At 43.4% G+C, this 24,377-nt stretch overlaps 9 protein-coding genes across 9 annotated transcripts; 3 read left to right on the top strand and 6 right to left on the bottom strand.

The window, feature by feature from the left end:
- Window positions 1-947: 947 nt before the first annotated feature.
- Window positions 948-2,401, bottom strand: K450DRAFT_210029 (uncharacterized protein). Its single transcript, XM_051584780.1, has 5 exons — window positions 2,318-2,401; window positions 2,018-2,190; window positions 1,856-1,949; window positions 1,663-1,790; window positions 948-1,581 (listed from the first exon to the last, which is right to left on the bottom strand). Exons 1-5 carry the CDS (start codon window positions 2,335-2,337, stop codon window positions 1,331-1,333), a joined length of 666 nt encoding a protein of 221 aa, XP_051444546.1. The 5' UTR covers window positions 2,338-2,401; the 3' UTR covers window positions 948-1,330.
- An 865-nt stretch (window positions 2,402-3,266) lies between these two features.
- Window positions 3,267-3,797, bottom strand: K450DRAFT_241476 (uncharacterized protein). The gene is made up of 2 exons (XM_051589097.1): window positions 3,645-3,797; window positions 3,267-3,576 (listed from the first exon to the last, which is right to left on the bottom strand). The coding sequence occupies exon 2, from the start codon at window positions 3,527-3,529 to the stop codon at window positions 3,374-3,376; it is 156 nt and encodes a 51-aa protein (XP_051444545.1). The 5' UTR covers window positions 3,530-3,576; window positions 3,645-3,797; the 3' UTR covers window positions 3,267-3,373.
- On the bottom strand, window positions 3,267-3,890 carry K450DRAFT_241475 (uncharacterized protein). The gene is made up of 2 exons (XM_051589096.1): window positions 3,645-3,890; window positions 3,267-3,578 (listed from the first exon to the last, which is right to left on the bottom strand). The coding sequence occupies exons 1-2, from the start codon at window positions 3,775-3,777 to the stop codon at window positions 3,535-3,537; spliced, it is 177 nt and encodes a 58-aa protein (XP_051444544.1). The 5' UTR covers window positions 3,778-3,890; the 3' UTR covers window positions 3,267-3,534.
- Window positions 3,891-4,005: 115 nt separating this feature from the next.
- Window positions 4,006-6,463, bottom strand: K450DRAFT_271849 (uncharacterized protein; the record flags this gene model as incomplete). The annotated part of the gene is made up of 7 exons (XM_051593026.1): window positions 4,006-4,242; window positions 4,308-5,039; window positions 5,100-5,300; window positions 5,369-5,682; window positions 5,752-5,911; window positions 5,977-6,262; window positions 6,339-6,463. 7 exons carry the CDS (start codon window positions 6,461-6,463, stop codon window positions 4,006-4,008), a joined length of 2,055 nt encoding a protein of 684 aa, XP_051444543.1.
- Window positions 6,464-6,729: 266 nt separating this feature from the next.
- Window positions 6,730-8,436, bottom strand: K450DRAFT_241470 (uncharacterized protein). The gene is made up of 6 exons (XM_051589095.1): window positions 8,356-8,436; window positions 8,071-8,257; window positions 7,651-7,986; window positions 7,514-7,567; window positions 7,299-7,422; window positions 6,730-7,233 (listed from the first exon to the last, which is right to left on the bottom strand). Exons 1-6 carry the CDS (start codon window positions 8,402-8,404, stop codon window positions 7,009-7,011), a joined length of 975 nt encoding a protein of 324 aa, XP_051444542.1. The 5' UTR covers window positions 8,405-8,436; the 3' UTR covers window positions 6,730-7,008.
- Window positions 8,437-8,545: 109 nt separating this feature from the next.
- On the bottom strand, window positions 8,546-9,741 carry K450DRAFT_280709 (uncharacterized protein). Its single transcript, XM_051593367.1, has 2 exons — window positions 9,538-9,741; window positions 8,546-9,465 (listed from the first exon to the last, which is right to left on the bottom strand). Exons 1-2 carry the CDS (start codon window positions 9,702-9,704, stop codon window positions 8,817-8,819), a joined length of 816 nt encoding a protein of 271 aa, XP_051444541.1. The 5' UTR covers window positions 9,705-9,741; the 3' UTR covers window positions 8,546-8,816.
- Window positions 9,742-11,522: 1,781 nt separating this feature from the next.
- Window positions 11,523-15,251, top strand: K450DRAFT_280708 (uncharacterized protein). The gene is made up of 3 exons (XM_051593366.1): window positions 11,523-11,968; window positions 12,044-12,179; window positions 12,285-15,251. The coding sequence occupies exons 1-3, from the start codon at window positions 11,685-11,687 to the stop codon at window positions 15,189-15,191; spliced, it is 3,327 nt and encodes a 1,108-aa protein (XP_051444540.1). The 5' UTR covers window positions 11,523-11,684; the 3' UTR covers window positions 15,192-15,251.
- A 79-nt stretch (window positions 15,252-15,330) lies between these two features.
- On the top strand, window positions 15,331-18,132 carry K450DRAFT_188405 (uncharacterized protein). Its single transcript, XM_051584442.1, has 5 exons — window positions 15,331-15,631; window positions 15,709-16,012; window positions 16,089-16,730; window positions 16,813-17,137; window positions 17,217-18,132. The coding sequence occupies exons 1-5, from the start codon at window positions 15,363-15,365 to the stop codon at window positions 17,882-17,884; spliced, it is 2,208 nt and encodes a 735-aa protein (XP_051444539.1). The 5' UTR covers window positions 15,331-15,362; the 3' UTR covers window positions 17,885-18,132.
- Window positions 18,133-20,756: 2,624 nt separating this feature from the next.
- Window positions 20,757-24,377, top strand: K450DRAFT_241457 (uncharacterized protein). Its single transcript, XM_051589094.1, has 3 exons — window positions 20,757-21,316; window positions 21,393-23,168; window positions 23,235-24,377. The coding sequence occupies exons 1-3, from the start codon at window positions 20,785-20,787 to the stop codon at window positions 24,269-24,271; spliced, it is 3,345 nt and encodes a 1,114-aa protein (XP_051444538.1). The 5' UTR covers window positions 20,757-20,784; the 3' UTR covers window positions 24,272-24,377.

The raw sequence follows: 24,377 nt of genomic DNA, 5'->3' as shown, positions 1-24,377 counted from the left end.
TAAAGTACGAGATAGAGAAGATGGGGTGATGGGAGACGTATCAGAAAGGTGAGCAGATAATGGAGTATGTGCTCTCACAGGACTTGGGCTTCCGGAGCTCGAACTATTAGTTGCAGGTGATATCATCAACGGCAAATTGGTATCAATGTGAATATTCTGATCAACATATTGGAAACTGTTTAGTCTAACACAATGGTTGCAATACAAAATAGAGAAACAATGACTCACAGGATCTCGTATTCGCTGCTTTGGTCCAATATCGGCAGGTCTTCCGATAGCTCTAATCTCATTCAGTAAACGACGTCTATCGGCATAGGTTGTAATCGGACGTGGTAGAGTTTCTACGAGATCGCTTAAAGTGATTTGAAAAAACTTCTTTCCGTATATATTGGCGTCTGCAGGGTATCGAACATAGGAGCTTAGTGGAGTACAAACGAAAAAGGTGGTATGTGCACTACACTCGGAGTTTACCTCTGAACCTTGGAGCAATGTGACCCCAACCATGCTCTTCTAGCCATAGAGTCACTTTATCTAGATCCCATTCCTTAATGTATTCTTCACCCATAATGTCTTCAAGATCGCGCTCACTGGGGGTTCCAATTTGGCGAAACATTATGGAAGTGAGGAATGTGATCTGGAAGAGCTGAGAGTTTCAAGCAAGAAAGTTGAGAATAAAAAAAAAAAAAAGAACGAACGGCAAAGTAGGAGCAGCGATTTCCTTTTCTGGGGAGGCAGTGCTTTGTTGCAAAAACTCAAAAGTCTTAAAAAATGAAAACAAAATGTCATAACGACGCAGGGAAAACAACAAGATGAACATTGAAGAATAATATAATAGAGAAAGCTGTCGCTTGAAGTGATGTGTATTTGACATAAGTTACCAGTCAATGAATTTCTAAGGTGTTAAAGGCCGGAAGCCAGTACCCACGATCAAGCGGCCAAGAGTTTTTACATGTCTTACGTGAACATTACGCCCTATTTATTTTCCATGCGTTGAAGATGAGGCAAAAAGCAAATAACCAAAGGTGAATCCCAACCTCTGCTTTTCGTTAGTGGTAGATTTGTCATAGGCTGTTATTGAATGGCATTATCCCGCAAAACTTTATAGCAAAACTGGGTCATATTCACAAATGTTGCATACTCTTCATCGATGTAATTTGTATCGCGGTGAAGCCACAGTTAACGTAGAAACAACATACACGGTGTTTTTGATATTTTAGATCGGTTTGATCGAATCAGGCTGGGTAGTTGGTTGGGAGGTTTTTGATTTTATATGGGTGAATAAAAAAGTGTATGTAGTTGTGCCTGTATTTCGTGATTTGGAGGTCTAAACCTAAGCAGCTATAACGCCATTCCTTTCCATAACATCAATGAGCTCTTGCAATGGTGCAGTTTCCTTCTTATCCAATAGATCAAATTCTTTTGCGAAGGAAATGAAATGCGCGAACAGTGAATTGAAGTGTCCTTCCTCATGCAGTGACAAGACCTTCTCATAATGATGGTAGTAGATATGTGCGAATACTCGGAAGAGCTGTGAATAGATCTTTCGCACAACTATGGGCAGTTCTCGTGGAAAATCACGGCCTGTAATTACCCCAATGGGAATGCAATTAATATGGGCTTTTTGTCCTGAAAAAGCTGAAACTCTAACCGAAAAACCCTTACCGGCTTTGGTGGGGAATAATGTCTCGTCATTAAGAGTATTTTGTATACTTGTTGCCATAAAATCGACATATTGTGACGCTGGCAACTTCATTTTCTTTGATTGTGCGTCTGTCCACGTATATTCAATGCTAACAGGCAAAAAGCTTCAGTTGAACTACAGCCAGCTCTGAATTGAAACTCATCCCACACTTACCCTGGGCCTCCTGACATGCTGGGACATGACTGTATTGTACAAAAGTCTGCAATAGATCCATAAAAGAGGTTGATATAGGTGAAAAATTCAAACGCTGCAAAAAGAATCAAATGACGTTAATACACGCTGAACAACCATGGCTGAGTTGGTGTGTTTGCTTACTGTTGAAGGCTAGCCATTCATTAGCGTCGACATATTTTGGTAGTTCTACGATCGTCTTGAAGCTTCCTTTCACTAGCATATTACTAACAAACGGGTTGCATAGGAACAATGGCTTGTTGTTTGGACCGCTAGTCGTTGGTTTGCTTTTTGGGGCCTTCTTCTTGCCACCTAAGCTATAATGTAGATGGGATTTAGCTTGATTTGTCTTAGAGGGGATTGTAAAATGGAAGCATCATAGCTTCTTTTTCAAGATGGAGAAGAGGTTGTTCGCAAAGATTGAGGTTTCGAACGGTTGCATACCTAAAGCTCATAAAGTTCATTTTGGACGTTGGTAAATGGGTGTTGGTATAGATGAAATGTATTGAGCAAGAAAAATAAAAGAACAGACACAAGCTATCAAATTTGAAGCACACGCGAAACTTTTTTTTTGGTCGAGACCCACCTGTTGTTCGCTTCTCCTCCACACTTGATATTTTTCTTTATTGGAATCTTCCAGAGCAGCCTCTATTCTCTTCTCAGAAGAGCTTCTTTGACAGTTGCCGACCAATATCCTCTGAACATGTGTCTGTTCGCATACGAACCGCCTCATTCCTATATCGTCCTTAAGTCACTCGCCCATGCCTATATTTTGTCCGCAACTCCGCTTTATGATGTGTTTGACAGGCCCATCATTGTGGGAGGCAATAGGCTCGTGCAGAAGTTCCACAATAGTGCCAGTATGCTGAAAGGAGACTATTTTTATGTCTGCAATAAGTAATTTACAGTCGATACCGTGCATATATAGGCCATGCAGCAACAGGATAACAGTAGAGCTGGTTACAACATGGTCAATGTTAACTTGCTATTAAACTTTAGTTGGATGAGGAAGGTTACCTTTCTTTTGCAAATATTTATGCCAAAATAAAAGTTGTCTTCAATTATGAATGTGAGTGGCTACCTCCAGCTGAGAGCCAGTTGTTGCCGTTGCACGCGCCTTCGATTTTACCAGTGGAGCTGAAATGGTTCAAATGACCCTTTTATCCTTGTAAGGGGCAGGATCAGTTGAATATCCAGTCAATAAAAGAGAATGTTTATCAGAGTAGACATCCGCTATCACTCGCCGTTCATGAAATGGCCATCGCTTTCCGGTGTCTTGAGTCACAAGAACCGCATTGTGAGGCAATACTGCTTTGGCTTGGGATACCCAATTTCTCATCTGCTACGGGCAATTTGGGGTTTTCCAGAGAAAAAAAAAATTCAACATCAACCATGCTTTGTTACAAAATAGCATTTTATTTTACTTCATGCACTACTTGCTTCCAGTATACCTAACACTATCAATTACCTATCCTATTCACCTTATCCTAAACTACAAGACTATTTTTTTTTTTTTTTTACAGTTTTTACAAGATTTTGAGTACTTCTTAAACCTCCATATTTCACACCTTGGTCCCTTTTTTTGCTTTGTTTTTTGTTTGATTTGATATTCCTTTTTGACAGTGTTGATGGGCTTGGCAGCCACGCGTCAAACATGCCAGTTAACACTTGCAAGAACTACCACAGCCACAGTCAGCGCCAGACTCTACAGCGATGAGAACAAGTTAGTCATAGGACACAATATCTGACAGCAAACTTCAATATCACGTACTTTTGCATGCACAGTTAGAGCTGTGGGTAGAGGCTTGATCCTTCTGGCTGCATTGGCAGACACATTCCTTTCCACACTTGCACTCAGAGACTTGGCAAGTGCACTGGTTATCCTTCATACAGGGGCAGGTCATATTTGATTTTTGGGCGTAATAGAAAAGTAAGTTTTCAAGAGTGTAGGGGCGTTTCACTTAACAGAAATTTTGCTTTTATAACAAAGGCCCAGGATTTGCGTCAGCTGACGCAAAAATGAAGTCAACGCCGACAAAGCATCACCATCAAAGAAAAAGGAACATGCCAAAGAAAATTCTATTGTGACTTGTTTTATTCAATATGCACAGGATGTGTTTGGCTGATGCTGATTATTTCCTCTCCAACAAACAGTATTCACCCCACTGAAGGCGCTTCACTCCCGGTATCCAGAACGCTCGAGATAATTTGGCGGAATTCTCAGCATCTAGGAATCGTACACATTTCAGCACGTTCCAATGGTCAGTGTCCTGGATATAACGGGGTTCATAGTTGGAAGGCGCTTTGCCATTAATGTATCGCAGAGGGAAATCTGAATCCACCAGGAAGTCGCATTGAAAAATATCGGTCTGCATAAAATAGGATCAATTACCATTCACTTACGCCAAACCTTACACAATGCAGAACCACTTACATAGGCAGATGGGTCTTCCTTGTTGAGGTCGTTGAATCCTGGCTGGATGACACTTGCTCCAGCAAACTTAAATTGACGAAGCTTTTGTGAAATCATTTTACCGGAATTGGTATCTTCGTACTCGAAAACTTCTAGATCCTCCGCAAATGGCTTGGGCATAAGTCCATCAAAGTCGCTCTTGATAATTCCGAGTCGTACATCATTGGGTAAAAAGTAGCTGCTGGGGAAACGATACCATTCCTTTCCTACACAGAGGGTTTTTTCGCCGATAGTAGAATCATAGCGGTACTTTTCATTCAAGTAGTCAAAGTCAAGAGTGCGTGCATCAGCTTGATAATTCCATAGTGCACTATAGACTTCCTTGGGAGCTCCGTAGTACTTGACCAAAGCCAAAATACGAGAGAGTGAGAGGAGGGTGGAAATAAGTAGAAACGCTGCAGTGGTGTACTTGACAGTGTAGAGTCTAGTGGAAATAGAGGCTCCAAACACGCCCGTCACGCGATGAACCCATCCCCTCACCAAAAATAAGGCTATGGATGCATTTAAGCAGATGAGAGGATAGGCTACAAACAAGAAACGCTCCTCTTTGTGTGGTTGTAAAGTAAATATGGCAAGCCAAATGTAGAAAGGAACAAGTTTTAGAGCCAACAGTATGTACGGCGAAACTGCATCCACAAATCCTGGGGTAGCGTTGTTGCTGACACGGTTGCGATCCACATACATTGTGATAAGCTGCGTCCTTTTCAATTAGTTGTCGTCTCCACCGGTCAGTCCACCTTATTCATGACTTACCACACACACGCCAGATCCAAGAGCCAACAAGAAAATGATGTTGAAATTCAAAAAGCCATTGACAATATAGAACGACCATGGCTCAGTACCAAATATATTAGGGCCACGGTCGGGTCCGCCAAACACATTGTAAAGAACAATGTTGAGAGGCACAAACTCGAGTTTTTCATAGAAGTAATAGTCAATTGCCAGGATAGGGATCTAATGCACGTATTGCTAATCAGAAAACTTGCGTTCACAAAAAACCACTGACAAGAAATACTACGTACCGCGATGGCAAAGAAGGAAAGCCCGACTGCCTGAGCAAGACGATAAGCTCTGTTTAACCTCCAATAAGGTGAACGAGCCATTTGCACGACCTTGTCATTCTCATCGACCATAACTTCCCTTCCATAAACAAGCAACTCCTCAATTACAAATGGAACACCGAGAATAGCACAGAATGGCCATCCGAACAATCCGCCGAGACCAAAGAAAAAAGTGGCTCCATAGGTACGGTTTCGAGTAAAGAAGGTTGGGGGCTGCAACACGAACGAAAATGCGAGCATGGTGGTAACCATCGAAAAGGAGGACGGCAAATAAGCTAGATATAACAAGGTCAACCAACAGATAACACTTTGAGCTCGCTGTTCAGTTTGAATTAGACACTTACATACAGAGGCATGGAACATGCCAGCACTTCCAATAAGGGCAACAAGTAAGTACCGACCAACGTGGGCATTGATTTCCTCAACCACGGTACGGTAGAATCTCGCTTCAGCAAACGCTGACATGGCACCCAGCATAATTCTCATGAAATAAAATACTTGAATCTATAGCGTAAACAATTAGGTCGACGAAACAAAGTCCTTCTTTGACAATACGCAGGGTCGCTCACCTTGCTCTTCGCAAACCAGCTACCAATCCAGCCAAGGATAGCGTGGAAACTGACGTAACTCCAACTACGGATGGCAAATTCTGGAGAATACTCCCATGTCTGCAGCCCAAATCCATATTGCAGCCAGTGAGTAGGCTCCCAATAATTGAAGACTTCATCGCAGTCACTTAGAATGCTGTACAAGGCGGCCGCACATCGTACAGCAAAGATTAGCCGAAAAGCATTCTTAAATGAAGGTGCCCAAGCTTGAGATTCCACCAATTGACGTGCCTGTGCCAAATTCGCACTAGGTAAAAAAGACGATTGCAGGCTTTAGCGTTTGCATAATAGCATGGCAATAGTATAAATTCAGTTCAATTCACCTCGGAGAAGAAGCTGCAGCGGCAGCGGCAGCCTTGGCAGCTCGAGTTTTTGGCTCAGCAGGCGGCTGGTTCTGTTGCTTTTTAGCAGCAGCTTTTTTTCTTTGTCTAGGCTGTAGGTCAGGCATAAAGAAGGAAGCTGATAATTTTCCAGTGCAGACCGCGACAGTTAAATTTTTGTTTTCAAGCAAGGGATCCTTCAATTATTGAAAACCAGCAGAAAAAATGAGACAAAAAAAGGTAAATTGCCATTCGAGCAAATCATTTGGTCTCCAGCTAGTATATGTTGTAGAAATAGATATGTTCAATGATGGTTGAGCGAGTATACAACCCACTCCCACCTCCACAAAGCAAACACACGTAGATTCACTGGATCAAGTCGTAACAGATGTATGGGGGTACTCTGACGGTTTTAGACGTGTAAAAGAAAAGTTTAAAAAGAAAATTGTAGCACAAACAGCTCGTGGAGTTCTCCCTCTACAGGTCTTATAACAACCATGCAAAGTCTGGTCTGCTAAAATACTATAGCGAAGTTGAATCACACAAGATACAACTACCATAAAATACGAAGGCTCAACGAAAAGGACAAAATAACAACGAAAAAAAAAAAATACATTATAAACAGATGAATCAAGCGTATCCTGCGCTAAAAGTTCGAAAAAGTGACATGGCATCATTCTCTTTGACGGCTACGTTTTGGTGGGCTACTACTATGATAGCCTTCTTCATCGTAAGTCTCGGTAGTGCAAGCTCCTTCGGACCAGCCTTCGTCGCTGATATGAGACCTTCGTCTGCGTCTTTTCGATTGTTCTGATAAGACTTCACCCTGTAAACCCAAATTTTCCTTCCCGATCAAAGCCTGGTGAACATGTTCGATGGACTTGAAGTATTTGACCGTCTTCCCCGATGGTTAGGCATGACTGGTGACCTCACGCGGTGACACAAACTTTTGTCAAAACTCACCTTTACTCGTAGTTCCAATGTTGAATCCTCGTCACAGACAATAAGACCTTTTGGGTGCATCTGAATAGCTGAGACCGTCCACAAATGATTGACTCCTGCTTCAATGCATTTCGCGAGAGCAATACTATTGTGGGTGAAACAAGTGGGGGAGGGGACAAATTAGGTAAATGTTCACGAATAAGGCATTTTCCTTCCATCCCAATCGATGTCTCTACCTTTTATGAGCACCGGTTATGATAATGCAGACTTCGCGAGCATCCATAATAGTCCTGATAGGTTAGAGAAAAGGTGTGGGTTTAGTGGCACAGTTTGGTGGAAATTGCATGGTGCAAAAAAGATTCCTAGGACTTACGCTACTCCAACCGTCAACGCCAGTTTTGGGACCTTGCTAATATCGCCATCAAAAAATCGAGCATTGGCAATGATGGTTTCATAAGCAAGGGTTTTCACTCGAGTTCTTGAAGTCAAAGAAGATGCTGGTTCGTTGAAGGCAATGTGGCCGTCTGGGCCAATGCCACCGAGAAATAATTCAATTCCGCCAAATTTTGCAATGGTGGCTTCGTATCGTCGGCACTCGGCATCCAAATCTAGGGCATTTCCATCCAACATATGAATATTTTCTTTAGGTATATCAATGTGGTCAAAGAGTTGTGTGGACATAAAGGTGTGATACGACTCTGGGTGATCACTAAAACAACAGAAAAATATGAGTACACTAAATTTGGAGACGTTCCGCGGAGAGCACCTGAGGTTATTTCTGTGCGTAGCTTACCGCGGAAGGCCCACATATTCATCCATGTTGAAAGTAACCACATGCTTGAAGGATACTTCGCCTGCCTCATGGAACTCTACTAATTTTCGGTACACGCCTATTGGAGAAGAGCCTGTAGGGAGTCCGAGAACAAATGGTCTGTCCCTTGTAGGAGCAAACTGCAAGATCCGCTCGCGGATATAGTGAGCTTTTTCACCCCCAGGGCAGTTCAGCGGAAAAAGAGAAAGGTCAAAAGTTAGGAGAGCAATACCAATAAATTGGGACATGTCTCTGGGAAATACACACCAACATAAGAGGACACTTCGTCGTAATCTTGTCGAATTATGAGTCGCATTGTACACAATTCAGAAGAAGGGCAAGATGGTTTTCAAAACGCCAGAAAGCTTCCCATAAATAATCTTTTTTTTGCAGTAGAAAAAATTACTGCACCCGAGCCCTCACTCGCCAATGCTTAATTATCGGTCTGCCTCACATTAGAAAAAATCGTAGTTTCTGTGCCATGTTTTTTTATTTTTATTATTATTCTCACTTCAGTTTTCAGGTGGTCCTGCCTTTGATCTTCATTCTGAAACGCTGCAATTGCAATAACTATTTACAGTGATGTGTGGGAATATTACAACGACTAGGTCGGGGGGGGGGAGGGGAGGTAATGTGTATGTTGATTTGGGAGAAAAGATGGGGTAAAAAAAAAAACAAAAGATTGATTAAAGGTCCAAAATATAATTGCAGTGGTGTTTCATGGGCTGTTAAGGAGAATAAGGTGGAGGTGAGGATGACATATCTCCTTTGTCTCCTACAGAGTGTTCTTGTTGAAGGCGCATCTGAAGATTTCGTTGCTGCATAGATGGTGTAGTGTGTTGAGAGTCTGATTCGAAGCATTGCTCAAAGCTAGCCAAGGTGTCTTGTACGATTCCCTTCTGCGAGCTGGCAGCCTTTTGATGAAGTTTTTGTCGTCGCCGGAGTATAATGAGGGCAATAAGGGCAGCTATAACAGCGAAGACTGCACTTAGCGTTCCAGCAAGGATATGAGAAGTGGGAATTCCTTGAGATGGCCATGTCGATTCACCACCATTGCAACGGTAAGAGACACATTGGACAGAGTCAGCACATTGATTGGTCGATTCGCAATTCCCTCCTCGGGCAATGCGATTTACACATTGTGAAGTGTCCATAGAGCAGTAGGTGCTAGAGTCACAGTTGGAAAGGAACGCGTCGAAAGGATGGATACCATCGGGTACTTGCCAAATGATATTGGTTGTGTTGCTAGTTTTACTATAGGTTGTATTGGACGTAAAGGTATTCAATTTTGGCTGTGGCGCAAATATGCAAGGTTGGTTAAGTGTTGCTGTATCCCCCGTAAAGACTGGCGATGTGCTTTCAGAGAGCATGACCCATCTAAGTGTCGTAAAATGATCAATAAACGAGGACAAGAAAGTGAGAAAGGGAGTGAGTGAAGCGAGAACTTACTGTGAATTACTAGGGGGAGCGCACTGTATGGATGTAGAAGTAACTTGACATACCTGCTCTTTCGAAGAGCAAGGCCAGGTACAGTCGACAGTTGCCAGATTTACCATGCTGTCAGCAGCGGCAAACGAGGAAAAGAAGGAAAGCAACGCCAATACACACAACAACATCAAAGGGACAGGAGATTCATCAAGGAATAGAATTTTGAGAAAAATGGAAAAGAGTCAATGTTCGGTTCGTGTAACCCAGATCCAAGCGGGTGCTAAAATAGCAAAACCACTTGGGATCTCCAAGCCCTGTTTGATTATCACATTGTCCTGTTTTTGCAATGACCTCAACCGATGTTACTTTCAATCTATTCATTTCCTTCAAAACGTCTTCTTTTCAGTTGAGATGTTACAAAGTGATCTACACCGTCTGGCTGTCTTTTAAATTTTAAAATAATTATTTGAGAATGAAAATGTTCTTATTTTACTAAGGGAAATAGAAACTGTCGTGGTTTGTTTGCCTACACATTGATAACGCTCTTGCCGCCGTTCGAGCCTTGAAGTTTCTACAAATTACGCAGACCACTGGAAGGAATTTACCGTCAGGATAAAATTCCATTGCTCGCCATTACAGCAAATAAATGTACTCCTTACCAGCATCCTGGGTTACGTGAGCTGTAACTAATGCGGAGTGTTTCGTTGAACGGCGTATCCAACCTTACAGACTAGACAAAGGTTGCCTCCTGCTGCCATATCCCAATGCCATAGCCCCATTGATAAACCTTGACTACATACAATTTTGATTTTTTACATCTTAGCAGGGCCATTGCAGACTACTGTTAATTGTTCTTCGCGCAGACAGGTTGGGCGGAGATTAGGCACCCTCGAACAAGGCTCAAGGCTAGGTTGAAAGCAACGTTGGACAATGGTGACGAGGTATCTATGTAAACAACGTCTTGATATCGATAATTTCAGGGACACACCGTAAGTTCTGATGTATGACACTAAAGCTGTCCGTCGCTCGTCAATATAGCCCGTCAAGCGTTGAAAATGACATCCTGTTAGCTAAGCCTTATCTCAAAGTTCCTGAATTTCTACCACTTGTCGGCAAACATCTGCCCTTATCGTCGTTATGTTATTTTATTTTATTAGTGTTGGGCTGTCCTAATGTTGATCTGGTCAAAACGACAGCATCTTTCGCGCATTGTCTTGCTTAACCACGTAGTCAAACAGGTTATTCAATTTGATGCGAAGAGTATGGTCTGTATGAGTTCTCTTGGTTTCTGTACATGTAACCTTTCCGCAGAGAAATTTTCACGACGACTATTGCCACTAATGAAAATACCTGTTGCGGTACTAGCGGGCATCATTCTTCCATCAAGGCTCCACTGGTGGGATGTTGAAATCTGTAAATGTGGTTAGAGCACACAACGTTATATTTTTGACTTCAATAGAAGCAACGTTGTTGTGTTCCATGTTGTTTGCTCTTACATAGGTGTTGTCTAGCGGATTTTCCAATTTACGGTGGGACCAAAATTCTTACAAAATTAAAGTTCAGCTCGCTCAGCGCCGGTCGATAAAGCATTTGGAGAAACACTGTCTTGGTGGTCAAGCGAAAAGGGTCCGTGATGATGAAAGTGCGGAATCATCGTGGTAACCCGCTTTGGGTATCATTCATCCTATCTCAAGCATATGATAATTTCCAGGTACCTGCCATCCACGCGCATGCACCAGTATGATCGCTTTGTACGACTTGATAACCCGACACCAAGATGGAAGGAAAGAGCAGTGTGAAGTGATTTTCGCGTTGTCAGTGTTTGTGCTGTGATCAATCAACAGTAAAAGTCTACCAGCCTTCCTGTTGGTTGGAGGATGACGTCAACTTGGGGTGGTAATGACTTCTCGTTGGAAAGAGCATGCGCATGTGACAAATGGACTTGCCCTTAATAAAAAAAGAAAGTCGCGAAGCGATCGCCCCAATTATTTTTTCCTTTCTCAACTCTTTTTTCTTAAAGTTGAATTCAAACACTACGGAAAGAACCTCTTATTCTCAGTTTTACAACGCATCAAGCTATACGACACTTGCTTGATAATCAACCACTCTTATTATCTCGCATTTTTTTGCGACTTGTAATCAACCACTGTATCAAATAGAAAAAAACCATGGCACTACAATTAGCAACATATCATACTTCTTCATTCATCAATTCGCCAACACTCCTCCCAGAGAACGTCGCAAGTCTCATCACAGCCGTCTCCATCGCAGCTCGCCTTTCGCTCAGATGTTCGTCGTTGTTTATCGAGGCACTACTAGAATCAGCTAGATACAGCACAGCCTTCTCGTTGGGCATGTCTAGACAAACTCTGATTGCAGCCCTCAGTACAGCAAAACGTTTGCATATGATTCGGTTTTCAACACATCCTGAGGAAGAGATCAAAGAAGCAAGGTCAGTGAATCTGTTCTTATCGATTTCACGCTGACTGTACTATAGCTAAACCCTTTTTTTTTCATCGTACCGTAGGGGTGGCTTTCTGCAGGTGTTAGACAAATACACTAACCTTGGCGTTTATATTGTCCATCATTCCTTCACGCTTGCCGAGCTTTTTGCCATGACAGGATTTCACTTGACCACACAAACCATCAAAACAGGCTTTCGTGTAAGTAGCGATGGTCAAAGAATGTCAAAAACAAAAATACTTTGTTATACCATGACAAATTTTCACTCACCTGAACGATTTCCTAATCTATATTCATCACTTTAGACTGCGGAAGAATCAGTACGCATATTAGACGGCATTTTCGGAAGTAACGAGACGTCTCGCGCCATAGCATCCCTCGTATCGCTAGTACATCGAGAACTACTGCAAGATCCTGACTTTACTTTGTCTAAAAATGGCAAGATTGCCATCTTAGCGGGCTTAACACGGGCGCTGACTTCGTTCGCAATTCTTCAAAACGTCACACATCAAAGAATGATGGCTGTTATGCCAATGACAGTTGTTTGGGAAGGACTCGTTATCGAAGAAGAAGAAGATGAGTCCACATCGGTTCAGGTGGCTGACAGCAATCGTTCGTTGGGATCCGCCAACTCCGAAAATGATGATAATCCTATGGTGCAGCATCCAGATATCATACATGAACTAGAAGGCATCCTGGCCCACGACGAATCTTCTGCTGAGCTAAAGGTGACACCACCAGCAGGTACTAAAGACAAGGTTGTTGATTCTGCCTACTCAAGTCCGTCCACTTCATCAACATATGACGCAGATGTTTATGAGATTACGACCACCACTAAGACTTTTACGACGAAAACCACCTCATTTCGACCCTTAAATCCATATCGGCAGGGCCAAGAGGATAATAGTGAGCCTGCTCCAGCAAAATATGTCATTGTGAAGTCAGAAGATGAATCGCAGGAATCGTTTGTTGCTATAGTGGATCGCCAGAATTCCGAGGACGCTTCGGATAGAATCGACGCCGCAAAATCATCAAAGCTCATCACCAGCGCAGACCCTGGATCTACTACATCAGAACTGCAAACTTCACGAGGCTTTCGTGTTATGCTTTCTGCCATGTCCAAAAAGTTCAACAAAAAGAAAATCGAGCGTCAGGAGCGTTATGCTGCAGCCAGTCTTCACAAACAAATTGCTGACGAGTCTTCGTTCAACGGTAAGCCTTTCGACGGCTCTTCACCTTCCAGTCAGAGAGTTGGTCCAACAACCACCATGACAAGCACATCGACGACAACTAGATCAACGTCTGCTCAATATCACGAACGTCCTCACAAAGCACCGACTGTTCCACCAAAAGGTCATCAGGATTCTTCGGATGATGAGTTGTACGATGATGATCGAAAGAAGGAAAAGAAGAACTGGAGTCGATTCAAACTCAAAGGTGTCGCCAAGAACAAATCCATGACCAACATCTTCCAACAAAAACCAAACGGTGGTCATGGATCGGGTGATCTGGTCCCCAGCAGTAAAAAAGCTCGATCTCGTTCAACAACTCCTCCTCCTCCAGTTCCTGCAAAACAAACCAAGACACCAGTATCTGGTGGTGGCCATAAGCGCATCTCCTCTGCTCATAGTATTACGCCCATTCCTACTTTATCCACATCATCACGAAGGCGACCACGTTCAAATTCAATCACCTCCATGACATCCATCCAATCCGTTGCAAGAACCACAACGACCACCACCTTCACAACTTCCCCAGGACCCTCTTCTCCACCTTCTCCTATGTTGAAACGAATGCCATCTGCTCCTGTTCAGGGTCAGTTAAGCAAACGTCGACAAAACAGTCAACCATTGTCAGATGTCAGTATACGCCATAACTTCCCACGAGCGCATCTGGTCACCAACATTGCCAGATTTATGCGTTATGCCTCGGCAGCCTATGGAGAGTCATTCATGCGCATTCTTGGCATTGGTGACATGCCTCATATTTTACCAGCATCGCACCATCATCATCCGAACCATCATGCTTTCTCTTACCATACCACAGTACCCGTCGAAGACATTTTACTCTCATCGTATACCGATAGTTCACTACTATCCATTCAAAATCCTCAAATCAACGCCCTTGTTCACTATGTCACGGTTGACCATGCCGCTGAAGCAGTTGTTCTCACATGTAGAGGAACACTTGGACTAAGCGATATTCTGACGGACTTGACTTGCGAATATTCAGAATTCACTCTTCCACAAACTGGTCCAGATGGAAAGGAAAGTCGGTTCACGGCTCATGGAGGAATGCTTGGCGCTGCTCAACTCCTAGCAAAACAGAAAGGCAAAGTTTACCGTGTGATCTGCGATGCTCTAGACCAATGGCCAACCTACGGTTTGATCCTATGTGGTCATTCTTTAGGTGCTGGAGTAGCCTCCCTTTTAAGTGTACTTTGGAGCCAAGAGACAGATGATTTCGCCAAGATGGAAGGCGAACTGTATTGTCGCGCACTTTCAGGCTTTCCCGCAAAGGATACAATCCCATTCGTTACCAATCTGGAGTCAGGGTTACCTCCCGGACGACCCATTCATTGTTATACATTCGGACCACCTTGCGTAATGTCCATCGAACTGAGCGAATACTGTGGTCGTGGTCTGGTCACCAGCGTTATCCACTCGTATGATATTGTATCCAGTCTCAGTCTGGGATTACTCAAGGATTTCAAGAACGTTGCTATCAGTCTTTATGATGAAAGTCATGTCACAGACGAAATTATCAGTCGAATCATCGGACGGTACCAGAAGAATGGAACTGAAGGATCCACTGCAGACGGACCAGAATCAGCCGCCAAGCAACCCGAAGAAACGCACCAACCCGATGACGACGAACAATGGTTTTGGGCTCTTATCAAAACAATGAGAGCCGATATGAATTCGGAAAAGCTTTACCCTCCCTCAACTATATACCACATTGAATCGATACCCCAACTTGTACAGCACACTGACGGACGATCGGAAACGTTGTATACCAAAAAGCGAACCGCTCAATCCAAACGCGCCCATACCGTTGTACTTCGTAAATGCGAAAATGTTCAAAAGCGGTTTTCTGAAATAATCTTTTCTAGAAGTATGTTCCTAGATCACTCACCCAATAATTATGAAAAGTCCATAAGACAGCTCTGTCGCGGTTACTTTGGCGAATTTGAAGCTTACGAGAACGTTTAGATGAAAAAATGAAACGTTTGAAATAATAATAAAAAAAAAAAATATGAACATTTCTCATAGAAAAAAAATTGTGCCTAAGCCACTGAATTGTTAGCAAGGCTTGGGTTTTGGCCCAACAAATATTAACGCGGCCTGTGGAAAAAATTGCTCCACCTACCTTCTTGTTAAATCATGCCTGCGGCAACATTTGATCCCAAGAACTTCCCCGAAACGGAAGAAGATATCGACTTTACTGATATCGAGCAGGCTTACCCTCTCCCCAAAGATGAGGGTTTCGACTCCCTCGTTGTTGTTGATAATGTTCCCGTCGTTGATCAGTCCAAGGAAGAGAAATTGGTTACAGTGTTGAAGAAGTTGATCACAAAGGCAGCAGGTCCCATCAAGGAAAACGGCTTGTTCATGCCTACTGAAAACAAAGACGGAAAGCGAGTCAGCAAAGGGTAATGTATCGATTGCTCATCATCCAGCGCCTTTGTGTTGTTCTGATTACTTTGTTAACATCCTACATTCCATGTAGATACTGCTTTGTCGATTTCGAAAATGCCGAATCCGCCCACGCTGCTATAAAGAATCTTGATGGCCATCGTATGGATAAATCCCACGTCCTTGCTGTCAACCGATTGACCGACATTGAAAAGTACACTGCTATGAACGACCAATATGTTGAACCTGAGCAAGAAGAGTTTGTTCAAAAGGAACATCTTCGCAGCTGGTTGACCGACTCCCAAGCCCGTGATCAGTGGGTTATGTACCGTGCCGACGATGTTAGCATTTTCTGGAACAGAAAGACCGAAACTCCTGAACATGAATATTCCAGAACTGTAAGAATGATTAGATGATTTTGATGGCGGGGAGAACGAGATCAATACTGACATGCATGTTTGTTTCTCTGCATAGAACTGGACTGAAACTTATGTCCAATGGTCACCTCTTGGTACCTATCTCACCACCTTCCACAGACAAGGTATCGCACTTTGGGGAGGACCCTCTTGGAACAAGATCGTTCGCTTCGTCCATCCCGGTGTTAAATTGATCGACTTCTCTCCCAACGAACGTTATCTTGTCACCTGGTCAAACGAGCCTATCAATGTTTCTCGCATTCCTGAAGGTTCTGTCAACCCTTTCACTGAAGAAGATGAAGGTAACCAAATCGTTATCTGGGATACCTTGACCGGTGCATTGCTTCGATCTTTCCCTGTTGTTCAAACCGGAGACGCACCAAAGGCCATCAGCTGGCCTATGTTCAAGTGGGCACCCACTGAAAAATACTTTGCTCGTCTTGTTGCTGGTCAGCAAATCTCTATTTATGAAGCTCCTTCTATGGGATTGGTTGGCAAGAAGAGTGTGAAGATTGATGGTGTTGCTGACTTTGAGTGGTCACCTGCCAATCCTAACAGTGGAGACGATAAGATTTTCCAAAAGGAAGAAGTCTTGGCTTACTGGACTCCTGAAGTCGGTAACCAACCTGCCAGAGTCACCATTATGGGTGTTCCCAGCAAAGAAATTATTAGAACCAAGAACTTGTTCAACGTTAATGATGTAAGTCAGGCAGATGCATTCACCATCCTATGCTGACCTATTTGTATTCATGAACTCACCTTTTTGTCTATTCTCTTTCTAGTGCAAACTTCAATGGCAATCACAAGGTCATTACCTCGCTGTCAAGGTTGACCGCCACACAAAGACAAAGAAGTCAACATTCACCAACCTTGAGATCTTCCGTTTGTGTCAAAAGGAAATCCCAGTTGAAACTTTGGAAATCAAGGAGGCTGTCATTGCTTTCGCTTGGGAGCCAAAGGGTGACCGGTTCGCCATTATAACTACATCTGACCCTAACCTTGGCGTTAGCGCCGGTCCCAATGGTCAAGCACCCGCGATATTGAAGACGAGTGTTGGTTTCTATTATCTCGATAACAGCAAAGCTGTGGTCGCATATCGACCTCTTAGTAAGGATCCCAGTGCCTTCATCCTGCTCTCATTTATACAAACGCTGATGACAAAATTTCCATCCCATGTTTTTTACAGAAATTTTCGACAAAAAGACCTCTAATCACCTCTTCTGGTCACCAAAGGGACGACATCTTGTTGCTGCTACCCTCCGAAGCACAACTGTGTTCGATTTGGAGTTTTATGATTTGGATCTTGAACCAGCTGCGGATAAGAAGGATATTGCCAAGGAAGATGTTGGCGCTAACGTGCATTTGATCTCAACACAAGAGCACTATGGTGTTACTGATGTTGAATGGGATCCTACCGGTCGATTCGTTATCACAGGATCCAGTATGTGGCGACACACTGCTGACCACGGTTACTGCCTGTGGGACTTCAAGGGATTGTTGCTTTTCCGACAAACCATTGACAAATTCAAGCAATTGTTGTGGCGTCCTCGCCCAGAATCCCTCCTGTCTAAAGAACAAAAGAAGAAGGTCCGCAAGAACTTGCGCCAATACTCCAAGGTGTTTGAGGAAGAAGATCTTGCTGTTGGTGATGCTGCCACTGCTAAGCTTGTTGCTACCCGAAGAAAGCTTGTTGAACAATGGTACACTTGGAGAAAGCAAACCGAGAAGAGAGTCGCCGAGGAGCGTGCTGAGGTTGGTAAGGAGATCAAGACCGCATCGGATGAAGGCAAGCTTGAAGTTGTTGAAGAATGGATCGAGGAAGTCGTTGAAGAGACTGAGGAGATTGTCGAATAAATTTGATCCCCAAGACAAAACCCAACCTTACACATCCCCACCTTTAAAAAGAATCTCATTTCCCCATTATCCCTTTTTTCTATTTTTCTTCCTTCTTCATCATATTTTTGTTCTTTCTGTTTTGTAATAAACATTCATTTAGACCACTAGCACTTGGTTTTCCTTTAGTATTATTGCTTTTGATCGTTGTGGATGAAAACCACGGAAAAGAAAAAAGAGAAAATAAATAAATCAAATTCTCTATCAGATGCATAGTTTTACTGATTTGATGTGGCCGCCGGTGTTTGTTCATACCAGCATTATAAAGAGAAATAGGTTTGCAGTCAGCGTCCAACTCATCCACGTTTGAGCACCGAGTAACGGTGCCGCTACAATTCCCAACATTGCGACACACTGTTCCAGTTTTCATAGGAGATCTCGCCATTTCCATAGACAACACCGGTGCTGAAACCATCCCAGTGGATGTTATGGCCACTCACCATCATGGCCATGCTAACAATTTGGAACTCTTGATACATTGAGTATGTGAACCATTAGCGCAGATCCACCCCCAAACCCGACTAGTTCCCGCATTTCCACATCGAGGTTCTGCAAGCTGGTGAGAGCAAAATCTTTCGTACGCTAATTAAAGCCTTCCTTGAAAATGATGGTGGAGTCCTCCTTTACCTTCCCTTAAGCATGCAAGATGTGGCCAGAGTCGTGTGTTCCAGTGCTGGGACATTCGATAATCCAGATCCTGCTTTTCTGTGGACCCGCTTCTGCGACCAAACAAGACAAAAAGGTGACAATAATGAGAATTGCAAATTAGCACTTTATAGTTTTCTGCGTGTGCTTAGACAGCCAACTTCTGAGAGTACGAGCGTACATATATGCGCACTGCAGATGTTTACATCGTCAAGTCAGCTTACTTTTGCTAGATACTAAGAGCATTCTTTGGACAAGTATCCTCATCGGATGTCCATCCAGTTACACAGTAACTGCGGCAGAGACTACAGCTGCTGGTTTTATAGCTTGGTACTATAGATTAGTTTCGCTCAGTGTGATTCAAAGTGCAGGAAATCACAATAAGTACCTGCAAAGCCCATTTCCATCCTCTGCTACACACGATCATACTTGCAATCAAAGTATGCTATCGCAAACGATCTGTGCATTACACGTTTATATGTGATGCTGCGTTCTCTTGTTGTCTTCTAAGGCAAATTTCCCTAGAGTACATTCGCTATCCAGTCTAATGATTTGCGGACTGCAAAAGGAATGAGCCTAACCTTTAGCCTGATCATTAGCCTCAGTGTAGTTCAAGGTATCGACCAGTCACGAATTTAGACACCATATGACATAGTGCGAATATTTTCATATGGAATGTGTTAAAGTATTCAAGCTAATCTCCGAGAGGCAGAAAAGTGACGCAAAAATGAAAATCTAGGACACTAGATGGTCCCAGAACACTGGTTGGTCAATAGATAGGAAGTCAGGCTGTCCTAGAATTCTAATTGATATATTTTGCGCTGTGCTCTTCTTTACAAGAATGGATACGATGTTCTTAATCAAATTGCGTGTGTGAGATTTAAATGGTATGATCACCGTATTGGTGGACTGCGGCATCAATTTCTTTTCTGCAATACAACCATATTACCACTATCCAAGCAGGGGCAGCGCTTGTCTTGCTGCGCTTGTGCACCAACAAAGAAGTTTCTGGCTTATTTATGCTTCATATTCACTTTGCGAAACTCCTTAGTCGGGGAAAATATGTAACACGGAGTGTACACGGAAAGACGCCATTATGCAAAATGTTGACAACGAGCATGGCTCCAACGCTTGGCTACTTTTATCTTCCGCCTCACATTTGTAGGATCAGAGGATCTGATAACTTTGAATAATATGATTGGCTGCCGAGTTTCCGCGCAATACCCGCCGTGAATGAAACAAGCTGTGCATACGAACAAAAGTTTCGCATGAAAAAAAGGAAGAATATGACTATAAATTCATTACATAAATTCAACATGATCCATGAGAGTCTATATTGGCACCGTCGTTGATGGTTATAAAGTAAAACGGCAAAGGCTAAATTATCAGATTCAATTTTCACAAGGGAAGAAAAAATTTATCAGATCCTTTTTTCCATTTCCGATTGGCCGTTTTGCAGCGCAATATTTGCTCATTCTCAGAAGCAGCTGCTTTTCATCTAAAAGTCCGAAAACAATCTGATAACCCCAGACACTGTACCCTTGCAATATTCAGATTGCTTTACAGTATCAGCCGTATAAACGACGAAAAAGATCTGATAACTTTTTTCAATTCCAGACTATGCATGGCCCGCTGTCTCCTGACTGCAGAAACACCTAGTCTCACGATAGTTGACATCGTTTGGAAGATGCCGCGGCTAAGCATGAAGTAAGTGAGTAGACATCCATGACTTTATCACTTCAGACCCTTGTTATATTCAAGAACGGGCGACAGCGGCGAGACTGTCTTGGGTCGGTCATAGATTGCGCAGAGTTTCCGGAAGGTTCAGAGGAGGCAGCGGAGATAGTTGTCGGTCAATTAGGCCACCTAAAAAAAATCTGATAAAAAAAAAATTTCCCAACACCACATGTTATTAAGTTGCCGACAGTCCAGTATCGACTTTTGTTGTAAAAAGAAAGCTTCAAATAAGTGTTATTATATGCAAATTGTCAGCACAAGGGATTATAATGCTATCTGATAAAGAAAAGCATGCGTTGAGAGAAAAAGTAAATACATAACCCCTCTGAAAATCTTCATCAGAGAAGATCTGATATGGCGCCCGCACGTTGATTGGCTGACCAGAGCTCCGTGTCCCGCTCAGTGAACCAAAAAATATATAAAGAGCCACATACTTTCAACAAAATAAAAGTACCATCCACCTTTCTTTCTTATATATAATGCCCTCTAAGACATCTTCTATACAAATTACCTCATCGAATGGCCACGCACACACTATGTCAACACAAGATAACGCATCTCAGCTCCTGGCAGCTCTGTCATCTCGAACGGTGTCCACCGGAAACTCACAACGTGCAAAGACACACTACACTACGTCTCCAAAGCCATCCAAGAAGTCAACTAGAAAAAGCGCTCTCCATTATATGCAAGATTCTTATACTGGCTCGCATCAACTAAAGAAGGTGGTTGCTAATGCCGTCCGCTTTAGTCACGCCCCCTCTTACAAAGCTCATAACAAGCAAGATATTTATGTCGCCATACCCGTCGGAAAAGTCATCTCCGCTGCCACCAACGAAGGAAATGCCAATATTCTTGCTGCTAAGCGGGACGGCAACCTCAAGGCCGTCATGTCCTATTTTCTTACTATGAAGCGACAAGGAGCCATTCTTACTCACCACACTTATAATATGGTGCTTGACGCACATTCTACACTGCGCCGTGAAGGCTCTCCCATTGCTGGTCTTTTGGAAGGTAAGCCTCATTTCGTGCTAAGCTCAGCATCAGATAAATACCTTCCTCTCATGCTAAAAATTTTATACCCCGACAGTCTATGCTGATATGATCGAAGCTGGCATTCACCCTACCTCCTATACATATGCCCTGCTTATCAGAACACTCTGTAAGCGTGACGTTGAAGTCCAAAAGACCATGGCTATGCTTCAGAGACAGTCCGCTCGCTATGGAACCGAGCCCGAGGATGTCTCTCAGCTGGAAAGTGAAATGAACATAGAAAATGCACTTGCTGTCTTTGAGACTGCAGTCCGTACTGGATGGGTTCAAGACTTTGAAACCGAGATTTACAATCAGATGCTTCGAACTCTTTCACACTATGGGAACACGGAAGACGCTCTGCATGTTTTTGCTCAACTACAATCTTCCAACAAGGCTGTGCCTAATTCAGGCACCTATGCTGCCCTTATCACACTGTATGGTCGTGCTGGTGACCTTGAAGGCGCTCTTGAATGCTTCCAAGATTATCGTGAATGCAAGAATAGCCTTGGCAGCCATGATGCTTCTTATGTTTACAATGCTCTGGTGGATGCTCATCTGAAGTGCCACGATGTCCCCGGTGCCCTCAAGGTCATTGAAGAAGATATGGTACAAGATGATATCCAAGTGACTACTATCCCTTACAACTCGGTCATTCGAGATACCTGCAACCGAGCTAGTTATCAGGAAGCTCATGATTTGATTGCTCGCATGGAGTCAGATGACAGTCTCCCTAATCCTGACGCCAGCACCTACGGCCCTGTCTTGTCAGCCATGTGCCAACAGAACAACTTTGAAACATCCGAAAAATTGTACAATGCCATGCTCAAGACAGATATCACCAAGTCTTACGGAAACATGGCCAATTTCGCATTTTTGTGCCTCTCCAATGGCCATGCTGAAAAAGTTTTTGACATCATCTCTGATATGCGTGCTGTTGGTTTAGAGCCCGATGTGACCCTCTGTGAACGCTTTGTCACCCACTTTACCGTCCACGATGACATCTCAAGCGCCATCGCTGCTCTTAAAACCATTACCACGGCAGTAGCTCAAAAGTCATTTATCAAGTCCACCGCTCATATTTCTGGCCCAGCTTTGCAGCTTCTGAATCACTGCTCTACCCTTTCTCAAGCCTTATCTGTCGTCCACATTGTATCTCCATTTGGCATTCGCATTTCGGCTGACATTGCTGCTGATATCTTGGAAAAATATGCAAAGGAAGACATTGCAGACCTTGAATTGTCCCACAAGGATTTATCTGCCCTCTTGGAATTAGCTCTCGCTGCTGAAAGAGAACCTGTCGAGTTTCAACAAACTGTCTTCAACGTCTTCCAAGACATGCGATCTCTCAGTCACAAGCCCAACAAGCTGCTGTGCTCAAGAATCTATCAGGCTTTGCTGAAGAACGGAGATGAAGACCTTGCTGAGGAATGGCATGTTAAGACTGACAAATTCATCGAAGGAAGAATGAGCCCTGATCCTGTGCGTCGCCGTTCTAGTACTATGTCGATTGAAGCTGATGTTCAATCCAATGAGATCACCAAGGCTGCTACTCGTGGCAAGTTTGATGAAGCTGTTCATATCTTGGAGCATGCTATCATTGAGCAAGGTATGATCCCTACCCCTGAGGCCATCCGTGACACCATTGTCCTGGTTGCCAAACAAGGTAACATGGACACCGTAACCTACATCTATAAGCTTGCCATAGAGGCTTATGAAAAGTTCGAAGATGAAGACAAGATCAAGCGAGCAAAGCACATGGCAATGAACAGTGTCCTTATTGGTTATGCCCAGATGGGTGATATGGTAGAAGCCAAGAAATACTATCAAAGCAGTAAGTTTAATTGTCAAACTTGGTCAATCCCCTCAAAACATATTGATTAACTCAAAAAAATTATAGTTAAGCAACTCGGTGAATATCCAGATGGAAATGCCTACGCATCCCTTCTCTTAGGGAGTGCCAAGGATACCACTGATGAAGCTACCGACGCGCTTCTCATTTATGAAGAAGCCAAGCGACATGACATCAAGCCCACCACCTTTTTCTATAACGTTATCATCTCCAAGTTGGCCAAGGCCCGCAAGCTGGAAAATGCATTGAAACTCTTTGATGAAATGCAAGAACTCAAGGTGGCTGCCAACTCCATTACCTATGGTGCTATCATTTCTGCCTGCATTCGAGCTGGCTCTGAGTCTCAAGCCATTGCACTCTTCCGGGAAATGACTCAGCACCCTAGCTACCAACCCCGAGTGGGACCCTTCAACAATATGATGCAACACTTTGTCCGCCAACATCCTGACCGTGAGCGCGTTTTGGAATATTTCCGTGAACTCCGTAAGCGAGGAATCCGACCTTCCCACCACACTTACAAATTGCTCATGGAGGCTTACGGAAGCATTGCTCCTTATGATATGCCTACCGCGCACTCTATGCTCAGAGAAATGGAGAAACGGGACCGTCTCAAGCCTCAAGCCACTCACTACGCAAGTTTGATATACTCTTATGGTTGTCGACAACGAGATGTTCGCAGTGCCACGCGCGTCTTTGAAGAGATGAAGCGAGCCAATGTGCAAGGCGATGAAACAGTATACCAAGCTATCTTGGATACCTACATTGAAAACAACAATATGGACGAGGCCGAAAAGCTTTACAAGGAAATGTTACGCCAAGGCGTCAAGTCCAATACGTACATTGAAAATCTCTTCATCAAAGGTTACGGTATGACAGGCAATGTCATCAAGGCCAGAAAAGTTTTCGATAAAATGGAAGATGACAAGCGTAGTAGTCTCTCTCGTGAACCTAGTACTTATGAGGCCATGATCAAAGCATTGCTTCAGAATGGTCAAAAGCCAGCGTGCAAGGACATTGTCAAAGCTCTCCAGGAACGAGAATTCCCTGAAAAAATAGCCAACACCATTGCTGGTTTGTGCAAGTAATTATGTTTTGGAACGTATTTGTGAATATTAGAAAAAAAAATAAACCACCATGTATATATTTTATCAATGACACCTTGGCGCTGTTCCAAGCCACTTCTTGAGCCAG

This window comes from Umbelopsis ramanniana (assembly GCF_025399195.1).
Source record: "Umbelopsis ramanniana AG unplaced genomic scaffold K450scaffold_28, whole genome shotgun sequence".
Lineage (NCBI taxonomy): Eukaryota > Fungi > Mucoromycota > Umbelopsidomycetes > Umbelopsidales > Umbelopsidaceae > Umbelopsis > Umbelopsis ramanniana.
This window is presented reverse-complemented; position numbering and strand designations above follow the sequence as displayed.

What these genes read in the sequence shown, in the direction of transcription:
- K450DRAFT_210029 (XM_051584780.1), bottom strand. Translation starts at nt 2,337, where the DNA reads ATGAACTTTATGAGCTTTAG. An exon ending in ATGAACTTTATGAGCTTTAG is followed by an intron (nt 2,191 to 2,317) that starts GTATGCAACCGT and finishes TCTACATTATAG; the next exon opens with CTTAGGTGGCAAGAAGAAGG. An exon ending in AGCATGTCAGGAGGCCCAGG is followed by an intron (nt 1,791 to 1,855) that starts GTAAGTGTGGGA and finishes TTTGCCTGTTAG; the next exon opens with CATTGAATATACGTGGACAG.
- K450DRAFT_241476 (XM_051589097.1), bottom strand. Translation starts at nt 3,529, where the DNA reads ATGTTTGACGCGTGGCTGCCAAGCCCATCAACACTGTCAAAAAGGAAT.
- K450DRAFT_241475 (XM_051589096.1), bottom strand. Translation starts at nt 3,777, where the DNA reads ATGACCTGCCCCTGTATGAAGGATAACCAGTGCACTTGCCAAGTCTCT. An exon ending in CTCTAACTGTGCATGCAAAA is followed by an intron (nt 3,579 to 3,644) that starts GTACGTGATATT and finishes TCATCGCTGTAG; the next exon opens with AGTCTGGCGCTGACTGTGGC.
- K450DRAFT_241470 (XM_051589095.1), bottom strand. Translation starts at nt 8,404, where the DNA reads ATGCGACTCATAATTCGACAAGATTACGACGAAGTGTCCTCTTATGTT. An exon ending in CGAAGTGTCCTCTTATGTTG is followed by an intron (nt 8,258 to 8,355) that starts GTGTGTATTTCC and finishes GGGGTGAAAAAG; the next exon opens with CTCACTATATCCGCGAGCGG. An exon ending in ATAACCGGTGCTCATAAAAG is followed by an intron (nt 7,423 to 7,513) that starts GTAGAGACATCG and finishes CACCCACAATAG; the next exon opens with TATTGCTCTCGCGAAATGCA.
- K450DRAFT_280709 (XM_051593367.1), bottom strand. Translation starts at nt 9,704, where the DNA reads ATGTTGTTGTGTGTATTGGCGTTGCTTTCCTTCTTTTCCTCGTTTGCC. An exon ending in GCTCCCCCTAGTAATTCACA is followed by an intron (nt 9,466 to 9,537) that starts GTAAGTTCTCGC and finishes TACGACACTTAG; the next exon opens with ATGGGTCATGCTCTCTGAAA.
- K450DRAFT_280708 (XM_051593366.1), top strand. Translation starts at nt 11,685, where the DNA reads ATGGCACTACAATTAGCAACATATCATACTTCTTCATTCATCAATTCG. An exon ending in GAAGAGATCAAAGAAGCAAG is followed by an intron (nt 11,969 to 12,043) that starts GTCAGTGAATCT and finishes ATCGTACCGTAG; the next exon opens with GGGTGGCTTTCTGCAGGTGT. An exon ending in CCATCAAAACAGGCTTTCGT is followed by an intron (nt 12,180 to 12,284) that starts GTAAGTAGCGAT and finishes TCATCACTTTAG; the next exon opens with ACTGCGGAAGAATCAGTACG.
- K450DRAFT_188405 (XM_051584442.1), top strand. Translation starts at nt 15,363, where the DNA reads ATGCCTGCGGCAACATTTGATCCCAAGAACTTCCCCGAAACGGAAGAA. An exon ending in GGAAAGCGAGTCAGCAAAGG is followed by an intron (nt 15,632 to 15,708) that starts GTAATGTATCGA and finishes CATTCCATGTAG; the next exon opens with ATACTGCTTTGTCGATTTCG. An exon ending in AACATGAATATTCCAGAACT is followed by an intron (nt 16,013 to 16,088) that starts GTAAGAATGATT and finishes TTCTCTGCATAG; the next exon opens with AACTGGACTGAAACTTATGT.
- K450DRAFT_241457 (XM_051589094.1), top strand. Translation starts at nt 20,785, where the DNA reads ATGCCCTCTAAGACATCTTCTATACAAATTACCTCATCGAATGGCCAC. An exon ending in CATTGCTGGTCTTTTGGAAG is followed by an intron (nt 21,317 to 21,392) that starts GTAAGCCTCATT and finishes ATACCCCGACAG; the next exon opens with TCTATGCTGATATGATCGAA. An exon ending in CAAGAAATACTATCAAAGCA is followed by an intron (nt 23,169 to 23,234) that starts GTAAGTTTAATT and finishes AAAAAATTATAG; the next exon opens with TTAAGCAACTCGGTGAATAT.